General features: G+C 40.4%; 3 protein-coding genes across 4 annotated transcripts; all 3 read left to right on the top strand.

Annotated features, from left to right (window-relative positions):
- Positions 1-3,105: 3,105 nt before the first annotated feature.
- Positions 3,106-5,432, top strand: LOC146553092 (tripartite motif-containing protein 16-like). Its single transcript, XM_085254887.1, has one exon. It carries the CDS (start codon positions 3,293-3,295, stop codon positions 4,961-4,963), a length of 1,671 nt encoding a protein of 556 aa, XP_085111013.1. The 5' UTR covers positions 3,106-3,292; the 3' UTR covers positions 4,964-5,432.
- A 6,343-nt stretch (positions 5,433-11,775) lies between these two features.
- On the top strand, positions 11,776-16,243 carry LOC146553091 (tripartite motif-containing protein 16-like). Of its 2 annotated transcripts, none has more exons than XM_085253531.1 (2): positions 11,776-12,055; positions 13,938-16,243. In XM_085253531.1, the coding sequence occupies exon 2, from the start codon at positions 14,121-14,123 to the stop codon at positions 15,777-15,779; it is 1,659 nt and encodes a 552-aa protein (XP_085109657.1). In that variant the 5' UTR covers positions 11,776-12,055; positions 13,938-14,120; the 3' UTR covers positions 15,780-16,243. The 2 variants fall into 2 exon arrangements, with proteins under 2 accessions (XP_085109657.1, XP_085109658.1); XM_085253532.1 differs by lacking the exon at positions 11,776-12,055 and having other exon boundaries at positions 13,082-14,912; positions 15,614-16,243.
- Positions 16,244-19,538: 3,295 nt separating this feature from the next.
- On the top strand, positions 19,539-22,091 carry LOC146553090 (tripartite motif-containing protein 16-like). Its single transcript, XM_085253533.1, has one exon. It carries the CDS (start codon positions 19,688-19,690, stop codon positions 21,038-21,040), a length of 1,353 nt encoding a protein of 450 aa, XP_085109659.1. The 5' UTR covers positions 19,539-19,687; the 3' UTR covers positions 21,041-22,091.
- The last annotated feature ends 2,194 nt before the right edge of the window (positions 22,092-24,285 follow it).

Raw genomic sequence — 24,285 nt, 5'->3', positions numbered from 1 at the left:
GAAGCAACTAAATGGGCACAGAGTCACTTTAATTAAAGGTCAGAAAATAGAGCAAGTGCAATCATATAAATATCTTGGGACCATAATCAATGAAAAACTGAACTTTTATTGCAAATCGGTCTGTAAAAAGGGTCACCAGTGCCTTTACTGCCTCAGGAAACTTGCTCATTTCCACATTGAGCGAAAGATTTGAACTTTGTTTTCTTGTTCTTTTATTGAGTCTGTTTTATCTTTTTGTTTGGTGGCATGGTTCAGTCAGACCTCTGTCACAGAGAAAAATTGACTGAATTAGTGAGTGAGATGGTCCAGTCGTCTGATAGATGAGTCACAGGCCTGTTTAGACTCCCTGTACTCTAAACAGGTACCACAGATGCTTAATCAATCCTTAAAAATGGTTCCCATCCTCTACGGGGTGGATTTAGCTTCTTTCTTCAGGACGGAGGTTTCTAGTTCCAAGATGCAGGACAAAGCATTATAAAAACAGCTTTGTCCCTGCTGCTGTCACTGAACTCAATAAGAATTGTTTTTGATTTGATTCACTTTGTTTAATTAAAATATGTGTTTTGTCAGGTTTCATTAGGTGTGTGTGTTTGTGAAGGGAGGCCAAATGCTATCATTGTTCTGTAAAGCAAATTTACCTGTGGGTATAAATAAAGTAACCTTAACTTAAAGCTTATAGGAGGTTGTGAGGTCACTGCCTCCACCTGATTATGTAATTAACCAGCAGACTGGTACGTTTATATATAATATACTATAAGTTATATCATTATAATTATGTGTACATCATATTTCTTATGTACATTTTAGACCTGGGAGCAGAAATGCTGATGAACTGGTTTTTATTCAGGAACAGGCAGAGCGTCCTCTCTTCCTGGCTCCATGTCTATAATTATGTCACACACTGATTCGCTCACACAAAATCACCAAAACACGGCACAAATCCCACCAATGGTTCAATTCCTTATAAATCTTTGAATCAGGTACTGAAGCAGTGACGTGCTGAATGAAGCTTCAGACGTCATTGATCACGTGACTCTGTTCAGTCAAACCAAGCCTCAGCACAGCGTTTCTGAAGCAGTGTGTTGATTTTTTGACACACGTGCCGGAGCTTCAGCTTCAAACGGGCCGTCACCATCAGAGTTGCTGGAACCATGTCCCACTACTGGCTACTCTGTTTTATTCTGTGTTAAGTTTTTGAATGTGAATTTTCTGTGTTAAGAATAACAAAGAAAATGTAATGAAGTGATTTTAAAGTTTAAACTTTGTGTTAAATCTTGTGAGTCAGAGAGAGAGAGAGAGATGAGGTGTGGGTGGACATCAGATGATCAAATGTCAACAACCTGATTGGCCCAAGTGTGAAGATGTGACGTCCAGTGAGGGAAGGGGGGAGAAAGGGTGAGCAGGTATAAAAGTGAGGTGAAGAAGAGATTCGGGGTTCTTCCCTTTTGTCCTCTGTGAGATGAGCAGTTCAGAAGTTTGGATCTAAGAGGTTCACAGTTAAAATTCCAGCAGAGACGCTAAAAGGAGAACCACAGTCCAACCTGTGAATGTTTTTAACCCTTTGTGAAACAACAAAGGCATAAATGTGATCATATCAATATTATCTACTGGGTCAGACTCATAGGATCAGGGATTAGAACTCCTTTTATCAGAGAGATGAAATCTACTTCCTGTACAGGGTTTTTTTGTGGGCCTACCGATCGACAGAAACTAGAGTCAATAAAAAAACTGGACATTGGCTCAATGTGTGTGTGGCACAGGCAAACAAGGACTGAGCGCTGTGTAGTCCCACATAAAGTCAGACACCTGCTCACCCTAGGTGGACCATGGCATGGTCTATATGGAGGACACAGACACTGCTGAAAACATGACTCTGTCTGGTTTAGATGATCAAATGTATTTACTTTAGGAGGCTGTGGCTCAGAGTACATTCACATAATGCCTTTGAATAAATGTAAAAAGCTGGTTTTTCTCCTGCTTTGATTTCTTTGTCCAGGTAGAAATTCTGCTTTTTGCCTCTAAAATCTGAAACAGTTTGAAACAAAGTTTGGCGCTCTAATCCTCTCTGTGTTTGTCCTTTGGTCAGATGGTGATATTGAATGAAATATTCCAGTATTCAGTAGCTCAGCAGCTTTGTAACATGTGGTTTTGCACACTGTTCAAACCTCAGATGTTTGTGTAAACAAGTGTGGAGGACACAAACTGACGGGGGGAGGAACGACATTTACTGTTGATGTGTCTGACATTTAGTCTCCATGAGTTCTCATAAGACTGAAGAACTCTGTGATCTCTAACATGCAGCTGTATGTTTTGAAATCATGTGTCTCATTCTCTGGACTTTACTAGACAACGAGTGAAGAACATGTAACGAATATCATCTTTAAAGTGATGAATAATAACTCTGCCTCTGTGTCATAAAAAGATCGTACTTCTGAAAGGTCAGAGGGCAGCATCCACTCTGGGTTTACACAGTTTTGCAGCTTTAGCTCTTCTGAAGTTCAGCACCTGCTTTTTCAACCAATCAGAAGCCAGTATTGTAAAGAGTTCATATTTCATTTTATGCAATTGAATAATTTTGAATGTTTAGGTGAATATTTATATTTAGAGTATTTTCTCGATCAGTGTCTTCAGTCCTGACCCTGAGTGCGTACGTTTAAAAATAAAGTGATATAACTTCTTTTACATTACTGTGAACTTCTGTACAGTTTGACAGCTGATTGTTGTCGTGTTTGTCGTCATATGAAGATCGTTTCCTAAAGAGGGCTGAACAGTCATTTAGCCTCTGGCTCCATCCATGAATCTGATGTTTGCTGTATAATCTGTGCTGTTAATAGTGTAATGGAACATATAATTTGTACATATAATTTCATATGTAATTATGATGATCTTTACCCATTAAGATTTTAAATGAAACGATAAACAAAGGCCAAGAAAACTGAGTTAAACTCCTGAGTCTACTATATATTTGCACCATGAAGAAATGAATTGTTAAAGTTTAACTGGGTCAGACTTGTTACTGCATGCTGTAACCAAACATACCACACCCTGCATCATGTGATTGGCTCTTGGTCGCTCTGTAAGAATATTTCTTTAGTGCCTCCCTTCACAGATGTGTCTGTATCAGGATGGGTCTAAACAACATGGTGTAAATGCAGTTGCTGGTGAGCCTCATTTCCTGTAGGAGGTGAACAAGAGCAGAGATCTGTTTCCCTTCAGAGCACAGAGGTTGTTTCTGTTCAGAGGAAGTGAAACTGTCTGACAGTCACTGAGAGACGGTGAAACGGCACAGCACATGAATCAAATGGATCAAACAAAATTCTGCTGTTCAGTCTGTTTGGATCTACTGAAGGATCCGGTGACTATTCCCTGCGGACATAGCTACTGCATGAACTGTATTAAAAACTTCTGGGATGAAGAGGAAGAGAAGAAAATCTACAGCTGCCCTCAGTGCAGACAGACTTTCACAGCGAGGCCTGTCCTGATGAAAAACACCATGTTAGCAGATTTAGTGGAGGAGCTGAAGAAGATTGGACTCCAAGCTGCTCCTGCTGATCACTGCTATGCTGGACCTGAAGATGTGGCCTGTGATGTCTGCACTGGAAGAAAAATGAAAGCCTTCAAGTCCTGTTTATTCTGTCTGGCATCTTACTGTGAGAAACACCTTCAGACTCATAATATTGTTGCAGTTTCATTCAAGAAACACAAGCTGGTGGAGCCCTCCAAGAAGCTCCAGGAGAACATCTGCTCTCGTCATGATGAGGTGATGAAGATGTTCTGCCGTACTGATCAGCAGAGTATCTGTTATCTCTGCTCTGTGGATGAACATAAAGGCCACGACACAGTCTCAGCTGCAGCAGAAAGGACTGAGAGGCAGAGAGAGCTGGAGGTGAGTCGACAAAACATCCAGCAGAGAATCCAGGACAGAGAGAAAGATGTGAAGCTGCTTCAACAGGAGGTGGAGGCCATCAATCAGTCTGCTGATCAAACAGTGGAGCACAGTGAGAAGATCTTCACTGAGCTGATCCATCTCATCCAGAAAAGAAGCTCTGATGTGAAGCAGCAGATCAGATCCCAGCAGGAAACTGAAGTGAGTCGAGTCAAAGAGCTTCAGGAGAAGCTGGAGCAGGAGATCACTGAGCTGAAGAGGAAAGATGCTGAGCTGAAGCAGCTCTCACACACAGAGGATCACATCCAGTTTCTACACAACTACCCCTCACTGTCAGCACTCAGTGAGTCTACAGACTCACCCAGCATCAATATCCGTCCTCTGAGCTACTTTGAGGATGTGACAGCAGCTGTGTCAGAGGTCAGAGATAAACTACAGGACATTCTGAGAGAACAATGGACAAACATCTCACTGACAGTCACTGAAGTGGATGTTTTACTGTCAGATCCACCAGCAGAGCCAAAGACCAGAGCTGGATTCTTAAAATATTCATGTGAAATCACACTGGATCCAAACACAGCAAACACACATCTGTTATTATCAGAGGGGAACAGAAAAGCAACAGTAATGAAACAACAACAGTCTTATTCTGATCATCCAGACAGATTCACTAGATGGTGGCAGGTCCTGAGTAGAGAGAGTCTGACTGGACGTTGTTACTGGGAGGTGGAGTGGAGAGGGGAAGGAGTTGATGTAGCAGTCGCATACAAGAATATCAGCAGAAAAGGAGAGGGTAATGAATGTAAATTTGGATGTAATGACAAATCTTGGTCATTAGATTGTAACAACAACAGTTATACATTTTGGTACAACAACATCCAAACTCCTGTCTCAGGTCCTCAGTCCTCCAGAGTAGGAGTGTACCTGGATCACAGAGCAGGTATTTTGTCCTTCTACAGCGTCTCTGAAACCATGACTCTCCTCCACAGAGTCCAGACCACATTCACTCAGCCGCTCTATGCTGGACTGTCGCCTTATTATTATGGAGCCACTGCTGAGTTGATTAAGCTCAAATAGACTGAAGTCTTTCATATTGTGGGTTTAAATCTGTGTTTTAGTTTCATTTTAGTTTCTCTCCATCATTTCTGCACAGAGATCAGCTGTCAGTCAAACATTATGGGTGGTACCTCCACATCTTCTAGTTGTTCTCTTGATGTTTCTCAGTTTTTAAAGGAGATCTTTCCTGTGACTGTTTATGGAGGCTATCACTGCTCATCATCATTTTGATTTACTAAAATATTTCTCCACATGAAAATGTAAACTTCTCTATCCTCTAAATGTTTCTGGAATATTTGTATTGAAAAATGTCGACATTTCTCTTTATGAGTATGGCAGACCATGTGTGTGTGTTTGTGTTTGTTTTTGTCAAAATCATCAAACAAATGAGGAAAAACTGTGATTTTAATGAATGAATTCATATATTGTGTTGATGTTTTATTGTGTGAATAAACTGGAAGGTTTGACTATAAATCAAACTTTGAACAAAGTCTTTTCTTCTGTCTTCATTGCAGGATCTCACTCAAATCTGATGCAGAAAATATGAAACTAATCTGAGAGAATAACTGAAGCAGTTTTCCTCCTGAAGCATCACAAAGTTCAGAGTTCATGTTTAGAGCAGAAGATTCAGCAGTCGCTCTGTGACCTTTCAACTTTCTTCACTAAAACAGCTTCATTACAGAGAAACAAGTCACATTTTCTTGATGTTCTTAAGTCCTTTCAGATGTTTTTAATCGTCCTTGAATGCAGCATCAGTGTCGCAGGTTTAAAAGGTCACTTTCTGTTGTGTTCAAAGATTTCCTTCAGATATGGTCTTTAATCAGTAAAGCCAGTGATACAGCAGTGTCATTAGCTGTGTTATTGGCACCAGGCTGTGTTTATGTATGTATTTAATTTTGTCTGAGGATGTCTTCAGCATGAAATGATCATTTGCTCAGCTGCTGTGTCTCATCTCTTATCAGACATTGGTTGGAACAGAGTTTTGTTGCTGACCATCTGACAAGAGGGTGAAGAAAAGCTTCAGGCTTCATTTGGACACTACGTTGGACAGAAGTCTCCACAAAAATGACTCAGAAACACAAATATTATTAATGAAAGTCCAAATGTCAAAAAGGGGTCATACATGATCCTGAGAAATGTCCTTGAACATTTGAACATGAGTCAGAGGGTTGTCAGGTTTCTACACTGCATCGTGGCATCAAGCCTGAGATGTCTGTGGAAACAAGTATGGAGGACACAAATGCACAGACGCAGTCGAGCTGTTTACTGCTGATGAGGAAGGAAAATAGTCTGTTGGATATTAAAGCAGCATTTATTAGAGTAAGAACAGATACTTGTGTCCTTCATTTGATCCCCGTCAATTTACAGAAGACTTAAGGACCCTTTGACTTCTAACATACAGCTGCATGTTTACAATTTTATTATTTATTTATTTATTTCTAGCAAAGCGAGACTTTACTGATTAAAGACATATAATCAGACATATTACTGTTACTCTCTGAAAAAGACTCACATAAAGCAGATTTATCACAAGCAAACATCAAGACACATCCTTCATGGCTTAAAGATGCAGTGGGACTCTTTCACCATCTGGTGGTTGTACAATTTTCTCTCGTCTCTTATTTGTTGTGTGTGATCAGGACAATTCTGGAGAAGATGAGCCTGCAGGGGAAAGTCACCCCCTGCAGGCCAGAAGGAAATGGGATATCTTAAAAATACAAAGTATGTATGTGTGATATCAAGAAGATAATCCTTAAGAACACAAGTTAATAAATGCAATTACTAAGAGTTGTTGTGTTGTATTGATTTGCTTCCTGTCCTAATTCCCTCTCTCCCTGAGGACACTCCAGGGCCATCTATGCACACAAATAAGTTACAGGATCAAATGAATAATAGAAAATAAACAGAAATAGAAAATGTTCTTCTATAAGTTTCACAGAGATTTGGTTTACATATTTTATATAATATAGTAAATGTGCACAAATGACCAGCAATCATTCAGTCATTGCGACATTTCTGGGTCCATTTTAAAGTTGTCACGCTTTGGCGCTAGCGACCGGAAAAACACAGAAGTGAGTGCAGACTTTACTGAAGAGTAGAAGACTGTCCAATTTCACAGCAGCCTTCGAAGGACCCGCCTTATGTGGACCGGGTAGGTCGGGTCCTTCGAAGCATGATACCCTTGAATTTGGACACAGCCCCAGAGAACATGACTGGGGAAACATGGATCACATGACAGGAAGAGCAACAGAAGGAAACATGAGGGAAGCAAGAACTCACAACAAAGACAATCACAGCCACACAGAGGGAGACACAGAGGGCAAAGACACAAGGGGGGAAATACTAACTAATACAAATCTAAACAGGGACAACCTCGGCACTAGAGAATCAACTTAACCAAAGACGACTTAAACATGAGACATAATACAAAATGACATCAAAACACAAGAAAACTGAAAACGCTGCGTCAATGATCCAGGATCGTGACAGGTTTGAGGCCTCAGTGTTGTCACTGCAGTAGATCAAGCAGTCAATATAATAATCCTGACATGTTTGTATAGTTGCATGTAGATCAAGTGTAAGCATACCACAGGTTATTATTTATTTATTATTTGCTACTACTTATGTCATATTAGCTAAACTGACATAAGATTTGTTGTCAAGAAGCATTTTTACAACAAACAAATAAATGACCAGACACAACTTTCCTTACATTTCATACAAAGTTTAGATGGTTTTCCATGTTTTTGTTTGTTTGTTTCAGAAATACTAGAACATGGATTCTCCTTTATCGAGCTATTTCACTGCTAACCTCTAAATCCTCTCATCTCCAGAAACCCTGGATGGATGGATGTTAAGACATTATTACTTTATTGCAACAGCAGAGAGTCCAGCCAAACTGATCATTTCATCAGAGCACATTTTTAACTTTTCAGTGGTTGTTTGTTTTGGGGAACTGAGCAGCAGTTAGCCTGGGAAATAGCTAGCAACACTAGATTTAAGGAGATAGCAGCATAACTAAAGGCTGCTTTAGCATCACTGCCCTTTTTATTTAAAAATAAAGTTTTATACCCTATATCTTAAAAGTGGCGTTTGGCCTCAATTATGATCTCTGGACCTGAACTCCACGTAAGACTGAATGATGAATAATTCAACATAACACTGGATGAGAGAAATTAAGGCATGCACCCTGGCAAAATAAAAACACAATGAAAGTGAAAAAAAGTGAAAATGAAAAGTGTTGGTTGTTTGTAAATGATGTCGTACTTGCATAGGTCCTGTCTACTCACAGCACTTTCTGCTACATGTCTCATGTACCCAGTCACACACATTCATGCAGCACTTCTATCTGTGCCTGAGGGCTTTAGCCAACATTCACACACGCTGATGGACTTGGGGTTCAGTGTCTTGTCCAAGGATACTTTGGCATGTGGACTGGAGGAAACTGTGGACCAATCCACTGACCCTGTGACTGGTACCAATTGTACCACCTGAACCACAGCTGGGACAAGATTAAAGCTGCTTAAAAGAAAACAGCAAGAGCAAAAAATAAAGAACACTTGGGAAAGTCCGAATAGAGATAACATGTGTTCACTGCTTGAGCCGCAATCTACTAGCTAACCTGAGTGAAGGAAAAGATTTGTCACGATTAACCTCTAAAGTTGGCAGCTCCTTGTAATGAATCATTTGACATTTCCATTTACTGCCAGTCTTTAGTGACTGAAACACTAACATGTGAAATTGGCTGTCAGAATTCACAGTTATGTTCTGCAGCAGATTTTAATCATACTTTATGCAGCCTGGCGGGTGTTCATCGGCCTTCATGATGATTTAATTGGCCAGCACCTTAGCGTGCAAGGTGAATACAGCATGAATCACACAGGCTGCCATAAACAAAGTTACGCCCAAGACACATATTTGAAATTAAAATTAGCTGAGGACCTCGGTGCTGCTGCATACACACCTCCACACCACGTTATACACCTGAACACCACAGGGCTAGTGATGGAAATTCCAGCTGTTTTTAGAGAACCGGCTCTTTTGGCTCCTAACCGGCTCTTCAGGTTGTTTTGTTGCTTTAATTAATTTCTTATCAACAAAAATATGAAATTATGCACAAAAGGAATTACTAATGTAAAAAAGATTGTGGTTTTATTTATATATGTTTACATATAAATATATACGGTGCCCCTAGAGACAAATCACGTACAAAGCTCAGCATTGCCCCTGGCATCCTGGAGCACTTCCGTTGTGTTTTGTACGTGTTTTGGAGTTTGTACGTGCTGCTTTGTCTCTAGGGGCCACAAGGTGTAGGTCTATTAGGTGTTGATGCTGGAGTGAAAAATTCCTGATGGACAAAAATGGACAAGAAAAGGTCAAAGCCATCAGGTCCTCGGTTTAGAAAAAAACAGAAAAGGAGAAACAAGCAAATGATACAGGTAAGCAGATGTGTCTTTAGATAACGGCAGGTATTATGTATCCTGAAACAAGGTAACATTCATTAGTAGGAATTGGGAAAATTTCCAAAAGATTAAAAGATTATTGAATCTTTTGGACTGTTCAGCATAATATTTATTCGATTTCACAGTCCTGTGGTCTCAACCTCAGATACTTATCAAATCAAACAAAGCTCATAAAAAACAAACAGATGGACGCTGAATGAATTATTAGATTAATTGGAAGAGGTGTTTTATTGATTAGTCTGCTACTCTCAGTGTATGATGAATTATAATGTCTGTTTGTCATTTACTCTCTTTCTCTCACTATATCAAATATTTATCTGGTTAAATTCAGTATGGTCCCGATAGCAGTTTCCACAATAACATATGTTAATGTACAATCCTTAATTTGGTGTGTGTGTGTGTGTGTGTGTGTGTGTGTGTGTGTGTGTGTGTGTGATTTACATTGCTGTGCTTGTGAGTCACCATCTACCGCACATATACATGGCCAATAAACACAATTCTGATTCTTATATTTCTGTTTTGCCTACGTCGTTGGGTTTGAAGGATCTCTTCACGTGTGTCTTGCTGGTGTCTGCTTACATCTGCTATTTGTCTGTTTGACTTGCTCCAGTCGCCACAGATGGCCCCATGCTGCATTGTGTTCTAGCACAAAGTGTGTTTGTGCTAGGATCAGTTATAACAACCATCATTCACCTGTGGAGTGTAAATTACTATTTGACTTGTGTATTTTTTATTTTCTTTGTTTTAAAAGCATGTGTGATGTTTTAAAATGCTTGGAGTAGATTTTAGTAGTTCTTCTTGTATGACTGTGAGCAATGAGCCTGGTGCTAAGTGTCCTATTACAGGTTTAAAAGTAGGATAAGCTAGTAGCCGTGGGGCCTTCATGCCAGTGGGTTGTTTTCCACATTCCTTTTGTTTTACACCACCTTGTGTATATAGGTGGTTGGTTTGTACGTGTGCCTTTTTTCTCCCCATGGTCCTCAGCTACTGGTAAGTCCAGCTCAATATTTGGTTGTTTTACTTCACAGTCAACCTTTATACTGATTCATGCCGCACTTGTTTTAACTTCTGTTTTATTTGTATTTGTTTGTTTGTTTTTAACAAATATATTGAATAAAAGTATTTTGATATTGAAACCAGTCTGCATCAATAGTGTATTCGAGCCTGCGTTATCATTTGTTTGGCTTGTTTGAAACTACAATCTTTATATTTCATAGCGGTGAAATTCCCCTAGGTTGCGGTGTTGCATTTTAATCATAACCCCCCCTGAAAAACCTCACCAGACATTATGTTTTTGAGACCTGGGTGGAGATTCAGTTCAATTCAGTTTTCACTTCCATCATACAATGTGAAATCCTTTGGTTCCTAACATAGTACTCAGTTCATATCAGCTCAGATATCCAGCATGACTTTTTTTCCCTTTTCAGATCTGAAGTGTGTTCAAAGCCTTGTTTTAATTTGTTTTAGATCCGGATATAATGCCTATTTATGTCCTGTTTCATATGTAACATGAGTTCGCCTTCTGAGGCTGCACATTAAAATGTACTCTCAGCTATTTGTTCAAAAGTCACTAAAAACAAGTGAAATAGTGCAGCAAGGAAATCAGATGGACGAAATAAGATTCTATTTTGATCTGTTTGGATCTACTGAAGGATCCGGTGACTATTCCCTGTGGACACAGCTACTGCATGAACAGTATTAAAACCCTTCTGGGATGAAGAGAAGAAAATCTATAGCTGCCCTCAGTGCAGACAGACTTTCACATCGAGACATGTCCTGATGGAAAACACCATGTAAGCAGATTTAGTGGAGGAGCTGAAGAAGACTGGACTCCAAGCTGGACCTGAAGATGTGGCCTGTGATGTCTGCATTGGGAGAAAAATGAAAGCCTTCAAGTCCGGTTATGATTAGGTGATAAAGATGTTCTGCTATAGGAAAATATCTGCAGATGTGTTTACATTTTTATGTTGAATATTCTTTTTAAGATTTGCTACAAAAACTGAGGCAGGATTTAAATGGCTAGTTTTGATCTTTTTATCTATAATTTGTTAAATTTTAAATTCCTTCAAGTTTTTTGTAAACTGGAGTGCCCATTATGAATAATTGAATTATTTGCACTGGTAATAAATACAGTAAAATACATTCACGAATAACAAAAAGTTTTTTCGTTTTCAAATTTTTTAAAAATATAACCAAACAATACAACAATGCACCAAAATTTTCAGGACTGTGGATGATACAAAGTGCTGCTGTAACTGTGACAGGGTGGAAAACTACCCTTATAGCCCCTTAGCAGTACCAAAAGACTCCATACAGGTGTTATTCATAAGTTGATTTTGTACTAAAAGAGTTGACAGTAAAAAAAAAGGCACTCAGTTAATACAAATTCTTAAGCCTGAAAACAATGTAAATACACTGCGAAATTGTTTTAAATTGGTTATTTTTCATGTTGCATTAATGGTTGTCATTTGATTCAAGAGAACTGCGATCTGTACATCAGTAATCGGCTAGTAAGTCTTTTCTGGGATCGATTGGTAATGGCTTCTTTCTCTACCAGGGGGCTTTCGCGCGCTCTCTCCTCATTACAAAACTACTGCAGAAGAGAAGCATCTCAAAATCACCCTCGTCATTCTTTCCTCCGTGTTTTAAGGTAATGGTGATCAAAACATGATATTTTATACTCTGTACGTTGTTGAGATATTTTATAGGTAGTCTTTCGTTATTTTGTGAGCTTCAGAAACATTTTATTATAGATTTTTAGTGGGTAGACCGCGGTTTTGAGCCTCAGTTGCACAATGGCCATTAAGCTAACGGCAGGAGCTACAAACGTTTCTATTGTTATCTATTTTGTACGGAAACATGTTCAGATACAAATAGTAAGCACTCAATTGTTATTTTTTGGTTATTAATTAGCTCTTTCTTCCACTGTGTGACATTGAGCAGTACGCAATGTGAATTACTTATGTTCATTTTTCATTGCATTAAACTACTGCATGAGAGAATCACTTGAAAATCACTCTTAATTTCCCCTCTGCTTTCAGGGGTGTAACATAACTGCGCAATACAGCTGCAGTGAGCAAAGCTTTGGATGTCCAGTTAAGAAATTAAAATACTAAAGCTAAGTAGGTGAAGCAAGCATGCAGTTAATGACTTTTTTACACCACAGTACACTTGGCATTAGGGCTGCCAAGATTAGTCGACTAGTCATTATTACGTCGTTTATCAAAATCGTAAACCACTAATTTAATAGTCGACGCGTCGTTTGAAGCTTTGTAAGATCCTGAAAGACAGGAATAAGCAGTAGGATTTAAGAGTGTAATAACGGACTGAAACAGAAGATGGCAGCAATGCATGTTCAAGCATGCCAGCTGCCGTTAAAGGCAAAAGAAGAAGAAGCAGTCTCCGGCATCGTAGCTCTGTCCAAATTCAGGGGCGGCATCCTTCGGAGGCCGCATTTGTAGGCCAAATGCGTTACAGCGACGCGACGAAGGCTCCGACAAATGCGTCGTCCTTTTCCCCGGATTTGGAGGATGGGTCATGCTAGTGCAGTAAGCTGTGCGTCCAATGGATGCATGGTCTGATCAGTCGCAAAAATAATCGGTGACTAGTCGACGATCAAAATCATCATTTGTGGCAGCCCACTTGGCACTGGTCATTTGTATAATAATTCTTACATAATGAGTAAAACATGTTTGATTTATTGTAGACAGTTGTTCCCATGCTTATTTTGAGAAAAAGTCAACACGTGAGATTAGTTGTTTCAAGAAAAACTGCCATGGCTGCTGTACCCTCTACAAAATGCCTTGTTTAGATGAGTTAAGAGTGTAACAAATTCATCCTGTTTAATCCACAAGGGCAGGGGTGTCAAAGTCCTGAAACTTTTACATGTGTCCCTGCTGCAACACACCTGAATAAAATGAGTAGGTCATTAGCAAGAGTCTTGACTACATGCTGAGGTGGGAACCCCTAAACCTCAACATTTTTAACTTAACATTCAGCAATTATTTCAACTCAAAACGTTCAGTTATCAGCATTCACACTGCAGTTTCTTCAGAAAATGCATTTTCTAGTTTGAAATAAATGAAAGTGTTGGGAAAAAATGTACTTCAACAATAAAAATGCTTATATTGTGCCACGTTCATTCATGAGCTGCTATAACATGAATCTAATGGCTGAATTGTCACCTCAGTATGCAGTCAGGGCTCTTGCTAATTAATCTAATTTTATTGAGGTGTGTTGGAGCAGCGACACATGTAAAAGTTTCAGGACCTCAAGGACTGGAGTTTTGACACCTGTGCACAAGGGTGTAACCAGCGTTATCATGGAGCGCTTTATTATTATCTCAAAAGGTACTATACCAATAAAGTTTTACCTTACTTAAATCATCGCCACAAGGCATTTCGTATAGGCTAAGTTACTAGTTAACAAGGTTAGCTAGGTCACAGTTTTAACTGCATATTGTAAATCAAACATAACAAACCCTGGCACTGATGAAATAAGCATTTATGACTTGTTGTTGCCTCCCTTCACAGATGTGTCTGTATCAGGATGGGTCTAAACAACATGGTGTAAATGCAGTTGCTGGTGAGCCTCATTTCCTGTAGGAGGTGAACAAGAGCAGAGATCTGTTTCCCTTCAGAGCACAGAGGTTGTTTCTGTTCAGAGAAAGTCAAACTGTCGGACAGTCACTGAGAGACGGTGAAACGGCACAGCACATGAATCAAATGGATCAAACAAAATTCTGCTGTTCAGTCTGTTTGGATCTACTGAAGGATCCGGTGACTATTCCTTGTGGACACAGCTACTGCATGAACTGTATTAAAACCCACTGGGATGGAGAGGAAAACAGGAAAATCTACAGCTGCCCTCAGTGCCGGAGGACTTTCACAGCGAGGCCTGTCCTGGTGAAAAACACCATGTTAGCAGATTTAGTGGAGGAGCTGAAGAAGACTGGACTCCAAGCTGCTCCTGCTGATCACTGCTATGCTGGACCTGAAGATGTGGCCTGTGATGTCTGCACTGGAAGAAAAGTGAAAGCATTCAAGTCCTGTTTATTCTGTCTGGCATCTTACTGTGAGAAACACCTTCAGCGTCATTATGATGTGGCTCCATTAAAGAAACACAAGCTGGTGGAGCCCTCCAAGAAGCTCCAGGAGAACATCTGCTCTCGTCATGATGAGGTGATGAAGATGTTCTGCCGTACTGATCAGCAGAGTATCTGTTATCTCTGCTCTGTGGATGAACATAAAGGCCACGACACAGTCTCAGCTGCAGCAGAAAGGACTGAGAGGCAGAGAGAGCTGGAGGTGAGTCGACAAAACATCCAGCAGAGAATCCAGGACAGAGAGAAAGATGTGAAGCTGCTTCAACAGGAGGTGGAGGCCATCAATCAGTCTGCTGATCAAACAGTGGAGCACAGTGAGAAGATCTTCACTGAGCTGATCCATCTCATCCAGAAAAGAAGCTCTGATGTGAAGCAGCAGATCAGATCCCAGCAGGAAGCTGAAGCGAGTCGAGTCAAAGAGCTTCAGGAGAAGCTGGAGCAGGAGATCACTGAGCTGAAGAGGAAAGATGCTGAGCTGAAGCAGCTCTCACACACAGAGGATCACATCCAGTTTCTACACAACTACCCCTCACTGTCAGCACTCAGTGATTCTACAGACTCATCCAGCATCAATATCCGTCCTCTGAGCTACTTTGAGGATGTGACAGCAGCTGTGTCAGAGGTCAGAGATAAACTACACGACATTCTGAGAGAGGAATGGACAAACATCTCACTGACAGTCACTGAAGTGGATGTTTTACTGTCAGATCCACCAGAGCCAAAGACCAGAGCTGGATTCTTAAAATATTCATGTGAAATCACACTGGATCCAAACACAGCATACAAAGAGCTGTTATTATCAGAGGGGAACAGAAAAGCAACCTTAATGAAACAAAAACATTATTCTGATCATCCAGACAGATTTACTTCGTATAAACAGGTCCTGAGTAGAGAGAGTCTAACTGGACGTTGTTACTGGGAGGTGGAGTGGAGAGGGAGAGTTGATGTAGCAGTCGCATACAAGAATATCAGCAGAACAGGGAGTGTGAATGAGTGTGTATTTGGATGTAATGACAAATCTTGGTCATTAGATTGTGACAACAACAGTTTTACATTTTGGTACAACAACATCCAAACTCCTGTCTCAGGTCCTCATTCCTCCAGAGTAGGAGTGTACCTGGATCACAGAGCAGGTATTTTGTCCTTCTACAGCGTCTCTGAAACCATGACTCTCCTCCACAGAGTCCAGACCACATTCACTCAGCCGCTCTATGCTGGACTGTTGGTTTACTATAGTGAAGATACTGCTGAGTTGATTAAAGTGAAATAGACTGAAGTCTTTCATATTGTGGGTTTAAATCTGTATTTTAGTTTCATTTTATTTTCTCTCCATCATTTCTGCACAGAGATCAGCTGTCACTCAAACATTATGGGTGGTACCTCCACATCTTCTAGTTGTTCTCTTGATGTTTCTGAGTTTTTAAAGGAGATCTTTCCTGTGACTGTTTATGGAGGCTATCACTGCTCATCATCATTTTTGATTTACTAAAATATTTCTCCACATGAAAATGTAAACTTCTCTATCCTCTAAATGTTTCTGGAATATTTGTATTGAAAAATGTCGACATTTCTCTTTATGAGTATGGCAGACCATGTGTGTGTGTTTGTTTTTGTCAAAATCATCAAACAAATGAGGAAAAACTGTGATTTTAATGAATGAATTCGTATATTGTGTTGATGTTTTATTGTGTGAATAAACTGGAAGGTTTGACTATAAATCAAACTTTGAACAAAGTCTTTTCTTCTGTCTTCATTCCAGGATCTCACTCAAATCTGATGCAGAAAATATGAAACTAATCTGAGAGAATAACTGAAGCAGTTTTCCTCCTGAAGCATCACAAAGTTCAGAGTTCATGTTTAGAGCAGAAGATTCAGCAGTCGCTCTGTGACCTTTCAACTTTCTTCACTAAAACAGCTTCATTACAGAGAAACAAGTCACATTTTCTTCATGTTCTTAAGTCCTTTAAAATGTTTTTAATGGTCCTTGAATGCAGCATCAGTGTTACAGGTTGTGACTCCTGTGAACAAACTGACACAGTGTGATATTACACATATTTAAATCTGTCTTTACTGATGATGTTGAAGCTGCTGAAGGCTCAGTTACGTTTTGTCTTCCTGCAGGTTAACAAGTGAAATCTGAAAGTGATGCACAAGAGGGCGCCTTCATCCTGCTAACAGGGATGTAGAGGAGGTTAAAGCACCTCAGCTCAGTTTGTCCACATGTTTTACATTCTGCCATGTTTTTAGGCTGAATAAAGCCTTTATCATAAAGTGCACTGTGTCATAGATCCTGGTAAACTGGATCAAAGCATCATTAGTTAGATTAAACTCCAAACTAAATAATTGACTAACACTGTATCAGCAAACACCATGGTTTAACATGAACAGTAAAAATCTCATAAAATGACTATGTGGACTCTCTTAATATGTTGTCTGTCATCTACAGCGCCTCTCTGGGGGTGATTGCAATAATACACGTCTTTTTTTCCACACCTTTTCTGGTCCCTGTAATTTCACTTTATTCCTGACGTTAACATTTTCATAGCACCTGTTAAAAATGTGACTGGCTGAGTCAAACTCTTTCATTTAGCTTGGCTCTCTAACTTTGCTAAATAAAGTTACAGATCCAAGCCTTTTATTCCTCTTGAACGAAAAAAAATCAACAGCTTTGTAAATGCACCATATGGGCCACATTTAAAACCACAGTATTACTCTTCATAACAAGAGAAAAATAGGTCAGTTTCAGCAGAACAACTACATCATGAAACAGTAATGGTGACGACAGAGCAGCTGGAGGCTGCTGTCATTTATTTGTATTCATGATCATTTTGTCTGAAGATCTCAACATGAAATGATTCGATCAGCTGCTGTGTCTCATTTCTTACCAGATGTTGACTCTGATGCACTTTTGTTTAATGCCGACTAAAAGCGGTGAAGAAGAGCTTCAGCCCTCAGACATTTCACTTTGGACAGAAGCCTCCATAAAAAGTGACTCAGACACAAAATAATAATAATGAAACTCCAAATTTAAAACCAGGACTTGTTCAAATTTATCACCCATGAGACTTAAGGACTCTTTGACCTCCAGCAGCATATTTTGAACTCGTGTTTTATGTCATTCTCTGGTCTTTTCTAACCAAGAAAATATGATAAACATTTAAAAAGCTTTCATCTACAACAGTGGTGAAAAATAACCACACCTCTGTCTTCATGAACAAATTAGTGTGTGAGGTCAGAGGGCCACATCCATCAGCATCATTGGAGTTTCAGGGTCTCATCTGGTGGGTCTACAGTTTGTTAATGTGTGTTCTGACAAAAAGATCACTTTCATGTTCCTAAAGAGGACACGTACACTTTATGTGCTTATTTTGTACTCTCTTTATTTTCTCTATGCTTTTAAAAGTGTCACATAAACAGAATTTCCAGTTTTTCTATTTTTCATATATTTAATCTTTCCCTTTAACAACCAATGTAAATTCATTAGTGCTTTGACAGCACAGACTGGAGTGTTTTTGAGGCCACAGCTACAGACCTGATGATCTCACCGGTGCTGTAACATCTTCCATCAGTTTCTGCGCCAAGTTTTCAGGTAACGACCCTGCATCAATGTGGAGAGGACTGCAGGATATCACCAACCACAGGAGACCATCCCCCCACACCAGGGAGAACAATCAACTGGTCAAAGACCTGAATGTTTTCCTGCAGGTTTAACGATCACATCTTCACACCCCTCACCCTCTCCAACCACATCACACACCACTTCCCACCACCACCCACCCCTCCTTACTGACTCACCATCTACACTGTGAAGAAGATGTGAGGTAACTCTTCAGCAGACAAAACACAGGTAACAGACAGTGAGTCACCCTCCTGCCCCAAAGTCTGAGCTGACCAGCTGGCTCCCATCATCACACAGATCTTCAGCAGATCCCTGGACCTGTGTGAAGTCCCCTCCTGCTTCAAGCACTCCACAATCATCGCGGTCTAAAAAAAAAAAAAAAACCCTCTGTCACTGAGTTAAATGACTACAGACCTGTCGCCCTGTAGGACATCACAGCCCCCACTACCAGACCCCCGGCAGGATGCTTACTGGTCAAACACTTAAGCAGATATATATGTATGTCATCAAGTTATATTCTCAAGTTCTGTATTCATAATAACCAGTTATCCATCCCTTATTTACTCCATTATTTATTCCAGTATCTTTGTACACATAAATATGTTATACATGTTGTTGCTGTCTGTTCGTTTTTTCTGATAAGTTTACTGAAAAGCAAAGAAACAGAACCCATTTCCTTGGATGTGTGCGCAGAATCAGAAAGACTTTATTTATCCCCAAGGGGCAATTAAGATACAACAGAGCAGCATGGCGTTGAAGATAAGGGCAGGGCAGATACAGGCAATAAGAGTGAGATAATAAATACACAGAATATACAGTATTCACAGTTTTAAAATTAAAGTGACTGAATAGCTGAATAAATAACTGAGTGACTAAACGTGAGTAAAGTGTCAGCAGCACAAAAAGAGTGTAGTGTAGTTTATGTTTCTGGTGTGGGAAATCGTCTTATCGGCTGGAGTTAAAAAGCAGGGTGGCTCTCCTCCTCTCGGTCCTGCAGGAAATGCAGCGGAGGCTTCGCTCAGAGAGGAGCCGCTGAAATGCGGGGTGAAGAATGTGAGAGGGGTCGTTGATGATTGGGCTGCCCGTCTAAGGGCCTGTTGGCTGAAAAACTGCCAGAGTTCTGACAGACAGGCCAACTTTGTCACAGGTTTTTGGCACATACATGGTAATAAAGATGATTCTGATTTTATAACTTTAAAATCATTTGTCTTTCCTCTTCCTCCGTCAGCCTTTTTTTTAATATTTCAGTTTTACAGTAAAAAATAAATTAAACATCTCTTTTCACGATGTGAATTCTATTTTCATTTTATCTTCAAATGAAACTGCCACTTTAAGACAACCCGTTCCCGCTCTAACTGCGCATGCTCTGCGCATGCTCGTCTTCACGCTCTCCCCGTCGCCGATCTACAAGTGTGAGGATGGGTGTAACCAGCGCGTGACTGCGTGAGCTGAAAGGTTCCATTCAAACGCAGATCTGCGGCTAAACAGAAACCAGAGGAGGAGGGTTTGGTTTGAATCGGAGCGCACACACGTGTTTCTGTCCACACTTACGGGGAGAAATGGCAGAGAAAGGCGTCCTTCTGGATAAAAAGACCTGTTGTTTGATCTGTTTGGATTTGTTAAAGGATCCGGTGACTGTTTCCTGTGGTCACAGCTACTGTACCAACTGCATTAATTCCCACTGGGATAAGGAGGACAGGAATGCCACCTACAGCTGCCCAAAGTGCAGGAAGTCCTTCACAGCGCGGCCTGACCTGGCAGCAAACACCACGTTAGAAGAGTTGGTGGAGGAGCTGAAGAACAGTGGACTTAATGTGGGAATGAACGGTGACGGTCAGACCGAGCTGGGGTCAAGCAGGCAAAAAATCAAGCAGAGAATCGAGACCAGACAAAAGGACGTGAAGCTGCTTAAGCTGGAGGTGGAGAAAATCAATCTCTCTGCAGATAAAGCCCTGAAGGAGAGCAGGAGCGTTTTTGATCAACTCACCCAGCAGATCAAAAAAAGAAGCTTTGATGTGATGTATCGGATCAGATCCCTGCAGAAAGCCGAACAGAATCGAATCAAAGAGCTTCAGCAGGAGCTGGAGCAGGAGATCACTGACCTGAAAAGGAAAGACGCTGAACTGGAGGAGCTCTCACACACAGAGGATCACAACCAGTTTCTGCATCGCCTTCCTTCATTCACTCATCCACCTACAGAGTTACCCAGAACCAAAATCCTTCCTCTGAGCTTCTTTGGGGAGGTGACAGCAGCTGTGTCCAAGCTCAGAGCTAAAGTACAGGACATCCTGAGGGACACCTGGGTGGATGTTTCACCCGTGGTTGATGTAAACCCACAAACAGAGCCAAAGACCAGAGCTGACTTCTTAAAATATTCATTCCAAATCACGCTGGATCCCAACACCGTAAACACACAGCTGTCATTATCAGAGGGGAACAGGAGAGCGACATTAATGAGAGAGGAGCAGTCTTATCCTACTCACCTGGACAGATTCATTAGGTGGAGGCAGGTCCTGAGTAACCAGAGCCTGACCGGCCGTCGTTACTGGGAGGTGGAGTGGTGCAGGAAGAGAGTCACAGTGGCGCTGGCATACAAAGATATCAGCAGAGAGGGGTCCATGAACGAGTGCGCGTTTGGATTCAACGACAAGTCCTGGGCGCTGGAGTGTAATTGCAGCAGCAGCTACAAATTCATACACAACAGCGTGAAAACAGCCGTCTCGGGCCCGTGGACGTCCCGGCTCGGAGTGTACCTGGATCACAGTGCAGGTGTCCTGGCTTTCTACAGCGTCTCTGAAAGCATGACTCTCCTCCACAGAGTTCAGACCGCATTCAATCAGCCGCTCTATGCTGGACTTTGGTTCAGTGGATATCACAGAGCCACTGCAGAGTTCATTGAGCTCGGAGCATAAATGAGACGACCTGCAAGATTATTTTTTTTCTTTTTATCATCATTGTTACATTTCAAGAATAAGAAGTGGTATTCAAGACTTGCAAGTATCTAGAGACACAGTATTCTATGACAACAGTGACTTTTTATTTCACCTCCTCCTCCACACCATCATCATCATCACCTATGACCTTTTAGTCTTTGTTTTGTTTTTTTGGTAGCTGAAGAGTTTAGGAAATGCTGTTTAGACTTATTATGTAAAACAGAGTAAAGTACAAAGTAGATTTACTCACGGCAGTAAAATAATGCCTGAATCTGCTATATTTTTATATATGATGTTATTAGAGTCCTGAAACTGATGCATCCAAGTGGAAGCAGCAATTTAATTTGTGTCTCAGTGGTTTGATCTGCTTTATGTAGAGTTAGATTTTCAGTGGGTTTGCAAAGAGAAACAAATGGATGAGAGGAAATTTAAAACAGTTCTGATGCCAGATTTTCTTTTCGTGTTTTGTACGGTTATATAATCTCTGTGGATCATTTGATAACTTTAAATGTCTTTGTTCCTACTTGGAGTTATTGGAGCTTTTCATGTTTTTAATATGACTTCGTATGTAAATTGTTCCAGACCTGCAGCTAAGATACTCGAGTATCTTCAAATATGAAGCTGAGTATTACTTCCATACTTTCCTCCACTGCTGATGACCTTGTTACCTGCTGCTCCCTGTTAATGATCAGCCTCAGTTCTGATAGTAAACTGTTGTCTCTCGTTCTGTCAGGTTGTTGCTCAGTGACGTCTTGTTTTCATTTTCAAATGTCTTCTTTTAACTCTTTGCTTTTGTTTCTGGTTTGTGTCCTCGAATTTTACAATTAAATTTTAAATGCATCACGTGTGTTTCATCATTGGATGTTTATAGTTGTGACTCTTTGATTTGCTGTGTTGCTCTTAAGCAGTATATGTTTACAATAAGTTAGTATCATAGTATACCACACAATATAAGTACTTTTGTTTAACTGAAGTTATCACTCTCACTGTTCAGGTGATGTTTCTCATGTAAAGATGGAAATAAACACAGATGGAAACACTGAGTCAGAGTGTTGCTGCTGGTCAGTCAGTATATTAACAGAACATGGTTCATAAAACTGCTCCTACAACTGTTTTTGAGTCATCTTTAAAGACGCTTGTCTTTATTGTTCTGTTTTTTGTGGTTCGGCACTTTATAGTGAGCCAGTTTTTTTAACTTAAAGATACTTTGTGAATTTAATTCAGTCATTCGGCTACTGAAAATCAAGAAAGTCTCCTCTTTAAGTTTAAAGACTTTAAAGTCTCCTCTTTAAATCCCTCCATTTTTCTGACTGTCTGGACTCTCAATCCAGAATAAGTAAGTTGTTATACGGTGTTGAGGACAATGTACAGATCCTGAGAAACAGACAGGCTGTTTGACAAAAGGAAGGAGGCCATTTGTGTTCAAGTAGAGAAACTATCGCTCTGTAGAGGAGGAGGGCAATAAGTGCTGTTCTTTCATCACTTCCCAGCAGTTTAAAACACCCACAGGCCTCATCATGTGATGTTATTTGTGCTTTGTGTTTTTTTTGCCCGCATGATGCCACATCGAGGACATCTCGTTGTCATGGATGTGGGACTGGATTTATGACAACCGAGGGCTCATCTTACAGTGTCTCACAGATTCAGTGCAAGAGGATCACACAATGCATTTTTATTCATTAGATAGAAGATAGAAGTTTGCTGAACATTTTAAATAATTTAAACAAACTGGTGTTTTGTGTAAAATTACAGTAGGATGCAAAAGTTTGGGCAACCTTGTTAATAGTCATTATTTTTCCTGTATAAATTGTTGGATGTTACAATAAAAAACATCAGTTAAATATATCATATAGGAGACACACACAGTGATATTTGAAAAGTGAAATGAAGTTTATTGGATTTACAGAAAGTGTGCAATAAATGTTTAAACAAAATCAGGCAGGTGCATAAATTTGGACACCACATTTTTTGCAGAAATTACAGCCTCTAAACGCTTCCTGTAGGTTCCAATGAGAGTCTGGATTGTGGTTGAAAGGTATTTTGGACCATTCCTCTTTACTAAACATCTCTAGTTCATTCAGGTTTGATGGCTTCCGAGCATGGACAGCTCTCTTTAACTCACACCCCAGATTTTCAGTAATTTTCAGGTCTGGGGACTGAGATGGCCATTCCAGAACGTTGTACTTGTTCCTCTGCATGAAAGCCTTAGTGGATTTTGAGTAGTGGTTCGGGTCGTTGTCTTGTTGAAAAATCCAGCTTTGTCACTGATTCCTGGATATTGGTCTCCAGGATCTGCTGATACTGAGTGGAATCCATGTGTCCCTCAACTTTGACAAGATTCCCAGTCCCTGCACTGGCCACGCAGCCCCACAGCATGATGGAGCCACCACCATATTTTACTGTAGGTAGCAGGTGTTTTTCTTGGACTGCTGTGTTCTTTTTCCTCCATACATAACATCCCTTGTTATGCCCAAATAGCTCATTTTTAGTTTGATCAGCCCACAGCACCTTATTCCAGAATGAAGCTGGCTTGTCCAAATGTGCTTTAGCAAACCTCAATCGGCTCTGTTTGTGCTGTGGGCGGAGCAAAGGCTTCCTCTGCATCACTCTTGCATACAGCATCTCCTTGTGTAAAGTGCCTGAAATGGTTGAACGATGCACAGTGACTCCATCTGCTGCAAGATGATGTTGTAGGTCTTTGGTGCTGGTCTGTGTGTTGACTCGGAATGTTCTCACCAATCGTCGCTTCTGTCTATCCGAGATTTTTCTTGGTCTGCCACTTCGAGCCTTAACTTGAACTGAGCCTGTGGTCTTTCATTTTCTCAGTATGTTCCTAACTGTGGAAACGGACAGCTTAAATCTCTGAGACAACTTTCTGTGTCCTTCCCCTAAACCATGATGGTGAACAGTCTTTGTCTTCAGGTCATTGGAGAGTTGTTTTGAGACCCCCATGTTGCTACTCTTCAGAGAAAATTAAAAGAGGGAAACTTACAGTTTGCCCCCCTTAAATACTCTTTCTCATTATTGGATTCACCTGTAAATGTAGGTCAGGGGTCACTGAGCTTACTAAGCCAATTTGAGCTCCAATAATTAGTTCTAAAGGTTTTGGAATCAATAAAATGACAACAGTGCCCAAATTTATGCACCTGCCTGACTTTGTTTAAACATTTATTGCACACTTTCTGTAAATCCATTAAACTTCATTTCACTTCTCAAATATCACT

The sequence above is a fragment of the Mchenga conophoros genome, linkage group LG18, assembly GCF_057382185.1.
Source record: "Mchenga conophoros isolate Kocher_MC1m ecotype Shallow Benthic linkage group LG18, M_conophoros_male_GT1.1, whole genome shotgun sequence".
NCBI classification, from domain to species: domain Eukaryota; kingdom Metazoa; phylum Chordata; class Actinopteri; order Cichliformes; family Cichlidae; genus Mchenga; species Mchenga conophoros.
This window is presented reverse-complemented; position numbering and strand designations above follow the sequence as displayed.